Genomic DNA, 13,386 nt, shown 5'->3' with positions numbered 1-13,386 from the left:
AAACCTTCCCAATGGAAGACCCCTTTAGTCCAGCAGTAGACTCTTGGCTATTGATAACGATGACATATCAATTATTATAAATTTCAATTGTTCCCAATCCTACGAAACACAAAATCCTTAAACTAGGTAAATAAAGGTCAGGGGTAAAGCTGTAAGCTGCCAATGTTTCGGTCAACAAAAAGTGAGCTATTTTTATATCGTTTATTTTTAGCTTTTCATTTTTCGCCTCGGATGATGGATGGTGCGGTTTGAGTAGACAGCTATCCACTTAAGGCCGGAGATGATTAAGCGAAAAGCCACTAACCGCTTGGCCGACGATTAGCCACTCATTATACGGGCAATAATTTTACGTCGATGTGGTTGATGTAGATACTCGAATTATACTCCGTAAAATATAGCTTGAACACATCAAGATTTGACAGGTGTCATCGAAATAACAGCCATTAAATTCCGTTGCACAGTGCATTCTAACCAAGACACACGTGGCTATTTTCCTTGCTTGTCCACAGATAAAAAAAAACTTGCGTTTTGTATAAAAAAAATACCTTTTTTATAGTAATAATTGACGGACCAAGCAATTGATGGGCCCACCGGAGTTGGCGGAAAACCATCGCCCTTAAACAGAGTATCACTTCACAGGACATGCAAGATAAACGTCCTAAAAAGTGCCATTCTGTGTCCATCAATCTCGGTTTTAAGCCTCATGTGCCAGTAATTACACCGGCAACCACCCCTACAGACGAAAGTCAAATAAATATAGTATGAAATGGCGCGATGAAAAAAGAGTGGAATCTTTTTCAGAAATATTTTTATTCGTTTTGTCGTCTCATTCTTTTTCCACATATCGACATGAGAAGTTTATTATGTTTAACTCGGGAACACACCATTCTGACACGATCTTTGATTTACATAGTTGGGGAGATAAGGTGTCTTCCGTCTCGCTTAACAATCTACTATTATCCTGGGAAAATAAAGGATTGGAAATGAAGAACGTAACTGACGGTAAAACGTAAAAAGTAGCTTAAGTTACACGCTTTTTAAAAGGAAAAGACTTCAGTTTACTTTTTTAAGCCTTGTTGGAGAGAACGGCCTTAAGAAGGTAGCTCGATTTAATTTTATTATAGTCAAGGCAGCCGGGGTAGTAAAGACGGGCGTATCGGCGATATCTCCGAGGGGCTCCGCCAAGCCACTGATAATCCCCTCAAACTATGCAACAGTTTATAGCCCTTGAATGGAACACAAATACCAAGGTCTAATTGTATTTTCACTTTTGCAGATAAAAACACAACAGTTTACATTGGGATAAACGTGAACCGGGTATCTGGAGTTGACGAAAATAGAGAGGTACCTATGATTGTATGTGGTATATATATATTTGTATGGAATATTTATTGATAAAAAAGCTTTCTCTGCTTTGTCTATGTAGTCTTTATAATGCAAGACAGCTAACATGAGAAATGACAAAATGATTTTCATCTACCACAGTTATATCCAATTTCAAAGGAAGGGTTGAAATAATATACATACAGGTAATTTGTAATATTTAACGGGGGTAAATTTCTCCTGTTACCTGTTTTAGCAGGTTGACAAATAAATTTCATCCCTTGTCAGTGGATATAATCGGGGGATACAATTTTTGTCTCCTGCCTATATTAGCAGTATGGTGCAGGTTTTTAAATATTTTCAAAAAAAAATAATTCACTCTACATACATACAAATCAATTCGCGCAGAGACCATGGCATGTTCGTTGCGTGCCGTGTCGTCTTATACAAAATATTATACACTCGTTTAATAAAGCTGAAGAGATTATGTTTGTATGCTTGGGCTTATTAATCTCAGAAACTTAAACATAACATTCGATTAATTCGATTAAGTGCTAGGCCGCATTACGGCTGAACCGCCGCGGTTTTTAAACGTGTGATTTTGTGAGTCAAGCAAACGAATACAAACGGCCTCACTGGCGGTTTTTTCCCGCGACTGATTTTAAAACCGTGGAATGTTACAAAATGCTCGCGGGTAAAAACCGTGCTATAATTTGTAATCCATAGAACTTACTTAGCGCGCACGCACTATCGCGTTAACCGCGGGCGGTTTTTGCCAGTATTCGGCAGACCGCCGTGAAGAGTGGTTGTATGGTCACGCTATTGTAACTATGTCGTCGACCGAGTCAGAGTCTGTTTCACACGATCCACAATATGAAAGTTTATCCCAAAAAATCATAGCGGAAGTACAAAAAAGACCAGCTTTGTATGATACTACTTTGCGTCAGTATAGTGATAGAAAGGAGAAAAATAAACTTTGGACCCAATATTTGCGAAATTTTCGCTGACGTCTTCTTTTTCTATTTCTTAGTATAAGAGCAACAATACATACTGCTCTCTTGAAATCCATCTTCAATACTGCGAAAATTGGAAGCAATTTCGCGGTTTTTAATCGTAGTGTGTGATTCTCGGGCGGTTTTGCGGTTATAGCGGCTAACCGCTCGCTGGAAAAAACCGTAGTGCGGCCTCTAACTTATAGCCAATTTATTGATAAAGTTGATAAGCTTTTTATAACATTACGCTATGCCGCAAATCATGATAACTAGTATTTACTAGAGAAGTTGTAGAAATATTAAAAAACGACCATTTAAAGTAGATATCACTTTATAGATTAAATCATTATTATAATTTCAAATAGCGCATATACCTAATGTCTGTTTTGATTTACTAAAGCTAACTTACAAAAATTTACAACTCTAACTAATTGTAATGACTTGAAATCGCTTTGATATTGTAGTATATAATATGTGACGTGCTGGCCAAGGGATACGCAATTCACGCGACTCGATTTGTCCCGTGGCCAGCACGTGAATGCGTAAAAACGTGTGCTTTAATTAATGTTTAATTATGAACTATCAGACATAATTAAACATTAATTAAATTTATATATATTATTTATATTCTATAGACATTTCAGTTTTTCTGTTGCCTTAGTAATCTATGATTGCATTTAATCTCAACTGTAAAAGAGCTTCACAGCTTTCAGAAAAAAGTAGTGGATTTTTATTTATTAATATGAATACTGTAATATACTTACCCCATAAGCTTAGCCCCAGTTCCCAACTATCCCCGTATAAAATTCTAAATTCTTTTACTTGAAATAGGCCTAATTTAGAAGCACTTTTGAAACGTCAAGTTAGCATATACAATTCGTAGTAAATCCAACACCGGTTCGGAAATCAGATTCCATCGAGAAGAAGCCGGCAAAAAAACAGCAGTTGCTATTTTCCAATATTAACATTTACAATCATTTTTCTATCTTGAGCAGAGCTGACTTCTTCCAAGCTACCTCGGCTCTAAGAAATTGTATAGTAATCTCGCTTTAATAAATATATAAATGTAGAAATGCCTTACCGAGCACGATTTGCAGCGGTTGGTATAATCTTAACATTTTTTGTCCAAGGAGATCACGCTTGATGTTTTTCTCCAAGTATCATGGGAAGACATGAGACTGAATGTGCCTTTCAACAAATCATACATTGACCTACCTTGGGAGTTCCGTCAACTCATCTGGATGCCCGATCTGTATATATGGCAGCTTCAGACGATGAAGATTCTTTCCGTCCTTCAAGAGATGGCTTCGCTCAGGCTCTATGCCAACCACACCGTGTCAGTCAGTATTGGGTTCGTTTTTTTTTTAATTAAGTACTCTATAGATTTTTTCATAGACACGCGGTGACTTTTTATTCGTCTACATAGCCTTTTTACTCGATCTTCGGTTTATAAGACATCTTATATTTCTGAGATATCCTAGATAACGTGACCTATAAAATATTCAAAATTTGTTCAGTTTATCAAAACTTATGATGAAAAATTGTAACATGGAATGCAGTTTTTAATAACGCGGTTCGAAATAAGAATCTATTTAACTTTTTTACCGCGTTCGAATTGATTTATTACGAAAATACTCCTGAAATAATTTTAGTTACAGTTTTTGTTAACTAATATTAGAAAATTCAAGAGTTCTTGTCAACGAATGGTAGAAAAAAATAAACTCAGCTACTGCCCATAAACTGACTAAAAATCTAAAGTGTAACTAACAAAGTCCATAGATCTTTTAAAAGATTAATCAGATTATATAAAACGTATTACCAACTCTTTTTAATTTAACGATCCGTTAACGACGCTGTGTTTAAATTTCAGTGCCACAATAACAATAAAATGTGAAATGGACTTCGTCTTGTATCCACTAGACGTACAAAACTGCGCTATTGATTTTAGCAGTTGTAAGTACACATAGTTTGATTAGCGCTTAACTTGGACTACTAATAACTATGTACGCATTCTCAGACTCCATATTCATCACTGTCCACTTAAGATCAATCATTAGCTATTATTTATTCTTTCTAGGCTTTCATTAATTATTTATATTTGCAGGGAATACAAAATTTGCTCTATTTTGGTAAAACGCACTCTAATAATTGGCCGATGTGAGAAAGGAATTTTGCATTTGGTTGGAAACGCAGCGCGTACTTAGACACCATTCAAGTATTCAGTACAGTGCTTTGTTAACTATCTAACTCCAACGAAAGCAATAATATTAATTTCTATAGTCAAATTTATGATAGATATAAAAGAGCAAAAATAAATTGATTCGTTAAAAACCTAACATCTGAAGCAACAACTTAAAGAAATGTTGTTTGTACACCTATTTAGAAGATGTTTGTTATTTGTGGAAATAATGTTTTTAATCTTGACATTGGCTTAGATTTCATCATTTCTGTTATCACGAATATGTATTCAAATAAACTTGTTCCACTTGATAAAATATTAATGTTTATGGTATGTTTAAAAATATTTCAAAATTACCTACTCTACATAGTATATTTTTAATAAGTATGTACTTTTCTCTTGAAATTTCTTATCGCTAGTGAAGTTTCACTATTGGACTTAATGTTTAGACTATTTTTCTTATACAAATTGACAAAGTTTCGTGGTCGATTAGTGATTGTTTATAATTCGGTTCTCCTATTATAATAATTAGAAATGAAAAAAAATTAAAATTGCTTATGTATATTTTAACTTCTTAAGACTGGTGAACATTTTGACCAAATTGTTATAATTGTTAGAAAATAAGGTTTTTACATAACTATTTGAAATGTGAAATGAAAATCGTGTCACAACGTGTTTACCTAATAACAAGACTTTTAAAGTAACACCAAATTGTATTCTATCTGTTCTCGTACCTAACTACATATTTAGCAGTCTGGCAGTAATTTATTAAGGCCGTCTTCAAATTCCTGTACCAACAAACTTTATTTGGTTGTTCTGTTATGAATGAAAATCAAGTTTTTAATTCATAATATATTTTATATAAAAATTAAATTTCCAAAATGAGGCCATAAGTATTTTCGAGTAATGACTAAACACTTCTTTGTGTGTGTGCGCGTAGAGAGTAATTTCCTGCAGCTATCGACATCGACATATTAAGTGATTAACTTCATTATAGTGCTTCATAATAGATTGTTATTAAAAGTTAATATCGCCACTTTTGCACTCTCATTGACTTCATCCACCAGAAGCTGAAGTAATTAAAAACTTTATTGCTTTTAGGAATCAGCTTTACTGAGACCGTATCATTAACATTCAGTTCATGTCATCTCTTTTTCTGATTTCTACATTATCATTTTCTGTATGCGGCAGAATAGAAATCAATTTTTAATCTTTAAAGGCAAGGCCGAACTAACACGTCTACGTTGCATTCTTCTTCCTATTTGCGACCAATAAGCAAACTGGTGCATCTTGTAATTGGTCATAAATTAGTACCGTCGACTTGTGTAAGACGCCTTGACTTGGCCGCATAGCACATGGATTCAAAATTAGATATATTATTTTTATTCGACAATCATTACTACTACTCTAGGATGGACCTAAAACGATTGCAGTGGTCAAATTACAATCGTAATCGCTAGTTATCTAGTGAAAAAAAAATTCTAGGTGGTTTTGAAAAATGACCTTTTTAGCTTCTTATTCCTCCAAGATCTTCGTTTAAAGCACATAGATTAGGCAAATCTTCAAAATGCATCACCATTATAAAACAAGGTCCACAAACTAGTTCATGTATTATCTGAATTACAAGGATTTCTAAAATTCTATATGGAGGACGAACGATCCAGATTTTAGTTTGGTATTGTCAACTCCACACTTTGACAACCTTACTTTACTCCAAAGTAAAATTTGTTAGTTGGCATTAGGTCATCCGTACTCATCAAACTAAACAGTGCTTACCAAATTTAAACTGAGTAGAGGCGCCTTAACTAAAAGAAGTAAATCTATTAAGTTTAATTTTCATTCTTAATCTCTTAATTATCATCATGGTATTCCGCAAAGTAACGCCTGCTTCTATCCAATATTTATATGTAAATCTAACACAGTTGTATTTTTCTCTTAGACAAATACACGAGAGAAGATGTGCGGTTCGTGTGGCGTGAGGTGGCCCCGTGGTCCGGCATTTCCGGGGAACAGCGCCGCGAGTTCCGGCTCCCTAAATACGTGGTCACATTTGTAACAGACAAAAGTAATCATATTCGAAATTTTGGTGAAGGTAAATGTACATTTATGGCTTTGCGCTTCAGTTTGCGCCTGTATAGGTACTAACCCTGTATCTAATTATTCACTAACGCTATCGCGGTGATGTACGCTTGCATGACGCTGATTTTGCGGGAACCGGGTGAAGAAGAATGGAATTTATTTCCAATGCAAAAATATCAACTTCACAATATCTTTTCTGTTTTATAGAAGTGCTCGAAAAACATAATCGAATAAAACGTGAGCTGAAATTATACTTATGTTTTTTTTTGCCTGCACTGAGATTTTACTTACTAAATATCAACGAAGAGTTTAATAATTTTCTAGCTATATCAGTTATATACATTTGAAAATGTTCAAAAATAGTTTACACACAGTATAGTTATAGTTTTATGAGAGGCCGAAAATCTGCCGCATTTGGAAAAATTGAGGAATTTTATTTCTTAACTGTACACTAACGAAAATATTATCAAAAATCTTTATCTAAATAAAGATGAACTTTTTTTTTAGATTAAATTAAATAAAGATTTTAAAAAGAACCTATAAAACGTTTTGACTACCAAAACTGTAACGTAAGGTATTGAAGTAAATTTTTTACTTTGCTTAGACTGTTATTAAAAGAAACCATGCTAAATTCAAACTCGCCCAATCTCCTTTCTGAAATGGTCACCCGTATCTCGAATAAATATCTATCCTTTCTGTGTTTGTTGCGTGTAAACGTTCTTGGTGAGCATACCGTAGCATATTATCTATGGCATGCCCATCTTCTTATGTATCTTCTCTATCTCACGCTAGAAGGTAAGTCAGCTTCAATTAGGTATTATGTATATATTAACAACGCTCTTCAACCCGTTAATCGTTCGGTAAATTTAGTGAAACTGGTAAGTGAAAAACATTTTAGTAAATTTTTAATTTAATCTATTCGTAAAAATCATTAGTGCAAGGGTACGTAGTAGTTGTACTTTTATTCCAACAAACTTTTTTGATTCTAGAAATCTGAACAAATTTTATGTTTCAAGAGTTGAGACTTGTTGAGATAAACAAATTCCTGGGAGATCTATTGTGACTAGCTTTTACCCGCGGCTTCGCTCACGTTAAATCCAATTTTTGATTTGGTAAATTTTAACTACAAAGGTTTAAAAAAAGTCAGAAAAATATGAACATTACTTAAAAAAATTGGAAACTTTCATATTCCTTAACTTTACTGCCATGGTGCTGCGGCACAGAGCTGAGTAGGTGACCCGTTGACCACAACGAAGCAACATACGCCTAAATTATTATATATATATTTTTTTCTTTTTCTCTGTCCTCTTGTAGTATGTTGTAATTTATTTATTTATTGTGGTTAATAAATATTTTTATTATTACTATTATTATATAAATTTTCACCTCCTATTTCATGCCTTTGGAGTTGGATTTTTAAAATTTGTGAAACAGGTTTTTCTTTATTTTTAATCGAAGCCTAAAATCAAACTTAAAAGAAAAATAAATTGATAAATGAAGAATTTATACAAACTTTCCAACTTTTAACTTTCCCCCATTTAACCGTTTTAAGGTGGGAATTTTCGAAAAACCTTTCTTAGCGGATAACTACGTTGTAATAACTATCTGTGTGCAAAACTTCAGCCCGATCCGTCAAGTGGTTAGAGCTATGCGTTGACAGATCAGTCAGTCGGTCAGTCAGTCAGTCAGTCACCTTTGCATTTTATATATAAAGATATATGGGACAGCATCATAGACCCTGTATGTTCTACAGCAATTATTAGTAGGCTCCGAGGTTTCGTCGGAGCGCACAGTCAGTTAATAAGATGACGGTTATTCCAATCCATGTTTTATGTACTGCAGTATGAAAACCAATACCCTAAAATTTATATAAGATCGGGTGTGGTTTTCCTTTTTTTTAACCTATAATAAGATATTATCACCTCAATAATAGTAAATAATAATTGGCTACAAATTTTCAGACACGCCTGTATCGCGTGCGAGTCATGCCGTTCTATTACCAAAACTTCTGAATTTCTGTTGACACCATTAACATAAATTCAGCGGCTAATGTTGTACTTGCTTATTATGTGTTGAAATTGCTACTATTGTGGTATTTCGGATTTTAGCTCGTTTTATACGTTACGTTATATTCATACTAAGTAAGATTAAGAAAGTGTGCCAGGTTTTTTACTCTGTTAGGCTCACCCATTTAACCGATCTTGATGAAATTAGGACATAAGATACCTAACATTCAGTCCGGATAAAAGTCTCTGTCTTAAGCCACCCTTAGCCTTTACGCACTCTAATGACTTGCATTACCCCCTGTTGAACAATCTATTATTTAAGTTTAGTAAAAGAACACTTTTCAAACATAAACACATAGCTATTTTTAAATTTCTTTTAAAAGCATAACAAAATTACGGAACCGACAGGATTTGAATGCTGCACGACTGAACGCTTTACCACTAAGCTACTAAGGCTCTCAAACCGCTGATGCCGAAATTACTATATATATCTTTTTATCAGTCTTATAACGGTTGTAGCTTCATCTATTAGGAAACATTGCTAAACACAGCCGTAGCTTAGTAGTAAAGCGCTGAGGCCGCGATTGCCAGAGAGTCACAGGTTCCGAAATGTTTACTTATATGCATTTATAAAAATTGATATTTCAACAAGTGTAGGTAAAATTACATAAAAAAACACATAACATAATGTCCCTAGCTTCTAGCTACCTTCTTTACACATGGACGCCGGTTTTATTTTATTTTATAATGCTTTATTGTTATCAGGTGAGCATTCAGCAGCAAGACTGCAGATCAAGCTTTCGCGCGAGCTACGGGGATACCTTCTAGAAAGCTACTTGCCCTCGTCTCTCTTTGTCATCATCTCTTGGGGTAGCTTCTGCGTCATCCCCGAGATCGTGCCAGGTCGCATGGTCCTTCTGGTGACAACGTTACTTTCACTCGTCACCATGTTCGATACCGTCAGGTTTGTTTAAAAGATCTCTGGAGTCTGACATACGAAGGAGTAGTTTTTAACCTCTAAATCATTTACCTAACCTCAAAATATTTAGATCATTAGTCAAATATTATAACATGACAAAACCGGTCAAGTGCGAGTCGAATTCGAGCACGAAGGGTTCCGCATTATCTATAAAAACGGCAAATCATTTATGTTGTATGGGTGCCCCCTGAAATTTAGAGTTAAGACTCCCCCCTTAAGTATTTATAAGTCGAAATAGTTTTAACCTAACTACTATGTTTACTACTGTGTTTTATTATAAAAGAGCTGATCCCGTCAATAAACTGGTCTACAGTTTGACGGAATGTTTGTTATTTATCTTACTGTAGTAATGGTTACTAATGATAAAATTAATAAAAATAAATACTTCTCCTCCAGCTCGAACTCCCCAGATGCGCTGGAACTCAAGTGCATCGAGGTATGGCTCATCTCTTGCACTATATTCGTGTTCCTGGCCCTTTTGGAGTACTTCGTGGTGTTATTCGGCATCCGATACGACAAAAGTTGGAGTCGACGGCGGCAGGATCTGCGCCGTGCGGCCTCTGCAGCACAGTTGGCTCCGCCGCCATTACATATCAACCATTCACAGGTAGTTGTTACAACAAATTTTTATATTGAGTTCCATTATTGAAGCTACAAAATATGCTAATCATTTTATTTCACTACTACTTAACCCATGTCTACAATCTCACCGGGTAAGTGGTGATGCAGTCGAAGATGGTAACGGACTCACTTCTTAGGCCAATGTCAATTATATTAAACCTATAATTTTAATCGGTTTCTACGACGCATCTTACCGGAACATGTCTCTGTCGGTAGAGTGGTAACTAGCCATTATAGAAGCCTCCCACCAGAGCAGAGCAGCGAAAATTCTGAAATTATAAATCCCCAAATATCCCCTCCCGGGGATCGAACCCGGGACTTTCCACTTAAATCCACAGCGCTCACCAGTTATAGTTTCTTGATATAGCGCATGACTTCTAAGTGGCTTTTTTATGGATAATATATTTTACTTGAAATTAAGGTGTTATCTTTTCGTTCTAACAGGTTTCAGGTATTGAAATAAATAAGAACTTAATTTAGGAGTAATTTCTAAATGTTAATAATATCGAAGTTTCTGATAATAATTCTCATAATAAAGTCGGCCGTACAAAATTCGCAGAGATTAAGCACACCGGTGACTGGAACGCCACAGGGTGGCGTCTTCTCGCCACAGCTAAGTGTCGAAGACGAAGGGCTAAAACAACAATTCTCCCATCAAACGATACAGAGGGTAAATATATTAGTATCTTCACAGATTGCCTCCCTTAAAACTGGGCACACGTAAAACTTGTAGAGGTTCTACATTAGTTTATTGGTCAGTGATATTCGGACCTTTTTAAAGTGATACTACTTTTTAGAATTAGAAGATTAGGTTTACAAAACTAGCTCAATACTATAGAACGATTAGGTTGCGTTTTTTTAGGAATTTAGATGTTATCAGTTTTAATAAGTGCATTGTACTATGATTGCGCTGCATTTTCACCATCACTACAAATAACAGTTGCTGTGTCACGTAAGTAGATATAAAGTTTTTAGTTGAAGTTGAGTTTAAATTAGGCAAACCATTTCTAGTTAACATCTTCGGAGAGAAGGCTTCGAAGGGACAATAAAGTTGGATGTGAGACGAGGACAATTAGTAAGGTAAAATTGCTGAAAGAACACAGCACTGTGTGCGTCACGCTATTGTAAATCAATTTAGATATATACCTACTCGTAGTACCTATACGTGAAATATGTTTAACCTTCGTAGAAATCCAAAGTAATTAGAATGTACAACATTTGACAATAATTGAATTCCTATTGTTAGTAACACAAGCTTAGACAAAGTCCTCAAAAAAAGTAATGTGCAACAGTTTAATTAAATAACACACAAGTAGAGTTTTATAAGGTGGTCGATAAAGTAGAACGATAGCGACAATGTGACGATCGCAATGCTTTATGATTGGCTGACACTATTCGACTATTGGCCAAAATACGCATTTCGAACTAAAGTGCCAGAAATCAAGCCAATAAAAACAATTGGGGTGGTCGCAATGCTATCAGAAATCTTGCAATCTATTCGCAAGAAGTAAGCGATGATTTGGAAGATAATATCGCCACAAATACGTTGTTTATGGTAGGTATAGCTGACCCTTAAGTCCTATTTGAGGTAATAAAGTCAAATACGGCGTCCCCTAGAGTTATCGCTAAAGATATTTTTAACTGAAACTGCTTTTTGAATAGATATATCCGACACCAATGCTTTCATCGCATTGCACGAAGTATCTTGTTAAAGCTATTAGATGCCGAAAGATATATATGCATATAAGCCTAAATCTATCTAATCTGTAGTTCGAACTTTACTGATGCGGAGAAGAAAAGTTCGTAGATTAGAGTGGAAGATTTATTGAAAATTATATGCCGATATCTCTAAGATGTACTTTTAGAAGAAATAGATCAGATGTCATTAATGGTACCTAAATTGTCGTTAAGTTTTTGTGTAGCCAAGTTTGTTTTTTAGGACTCGCCAATTTTTGAGATGCCTGGAGACGCGTCAGACAGTTTCTTGACCAAGTTCGCCGCAAAGGTTGACCATGGGGTCATGTTTTGTGGCGCTCAGCACGGGGCTTTGGACAGATACGCCCTAATGGTGTTCCCACTTTGTTTCCTTCTTTTCACAATAATTTACTGGACTACATACCTTAGTGAAGCCCATCGAGCAATGCACGATTGACTTTGTGTGGTTTTGCGGATATTTTTATTCTCGTTTTATATACAGAGACTGTTGCAACTGTATAATTGTAAATACCTACTTTTAGATAAGTTGCTAATTATATTATAAGAGGTTTATTATTGTTGAGATCAATTAGGTAAGTTTTATTTTAATTAAAAATGTTGATTAAGTATATCAAGTTGTGTGGAGAAGGAGTTTTTAATGTTTACTAGCGTTATATTATAATAAAATCGAATGTGCTTCAGCCAGTAATCCGTGGCCTCTGTTTTTTCTGTTCGCTTGTAGCTTTGGATAAAAAAGTATACTGCCGCTAGGGTAAGCCAAGAACTAATGCCATGTAGGTATGTTGCCGCGATTAGTACAACATAGAAAAATCCTCGAAATATGAAACAAGAGAGAGCCTACGCGTTTTTTTTTATATATAACTCTAAAAATTAATTCCAATTCTGCCGTAAAAAAAATCTAAAATTGGCAGGTTTACATTTAGCGCTATTCTTTTAACAATAGCCCCTGTAGAAAAGGATAGCTCCACTTTAATACCTGTTAATTTCGTTAAGATGCTTCTGTGCTACAAAAGGCACTATTAAATTGGAACGTCTAAAAATAATACTGCCATGTTCCTCAAAGTACATAGCTAAAAGATGGCATTACTTCTAGACCTGTCAAATTAGAGATTCATGTAAAATAGAATCGGCACCACTTGCAGGATAATACCTATTATCAAACGTACACTGCTGGCTGGTCAGACACTTCTTTGAAAATACGTAGGTTTTATTTATAACGAATGTTGATATTCTGATAAGTTTTGTTATACTTAAATTATAATATTGTGTTGAGTCAAAATATAAAAGTTTAACAAAATATAATAATTAGAAAGTATTTTTGTGTAACGAGGAAATTATATTTTAATTACATTATGATTAATTTTGTTAAAATAACTTAGGTACTTTGTAAAAGAAAAATCAAACATTTAATAGACAATTATGGTAGTTTGTAAATAAAATAAATAGCTTCTCGTCATTTATGTAATCGAATAATAATATAATCTGAATGTG

General features: G+C 34.8%; 1 protein-coding gene across 1 annotated transcript in view; it reads left to right on the top strand.

Moving 5' to 3' along the window:
* LOC120624622 (S1 RNA-binding domain-containing protein 1-like) overlaps window positions 1-13,386 on the top strand; it is a 66,774-nt gene that overhangs the window by 22,642 nt on the left and 30,746 nt on the right. The window contains exons 3-8 of the mRNA XM_039891272.1: window positions 1,277-1,344; window positions 3,446-3,666; window positions 4,186-4,268; window positions 6,434-6,586; window positions 9,345-9,543; window positions 9,955-10,165. Coding sequence (XP_039747206.1) covers window positions 1,277-1,344; window positions 3,446-3,666; window positions 4,186-4,268; window positions 6,434-6,586; window positions 9,345-9,543; window positions 9,955-10,165 — 935 coding nt within the window. The remainder of the gene's footprint in view (window positions 1-1,276; window positions 1,345-3,445; window positions 3,667-4,185; window positions 4,269-6,433; window positions 6,587-9,344; window positions 9,544-9,954; window positions 10,166-13,386) is intronic.

Source organism: Pararge aegeria, chromosome 6 (genome assembly GCF_905163445.1).
Source record: "Pararge aegeria chromosome 6, ilParAegt1.1, whole genome shotgun sequence".
Classification (NCBI taxonomy): Eukaryota; Metazoa; Arthropoda; class Insecta; order Lepidoptera; family Nymphalidae; genus Pararge; species Pararge aegeria.
This window is presented reverse-complemented; position numbering and strand designations above follow the sequence as displayed.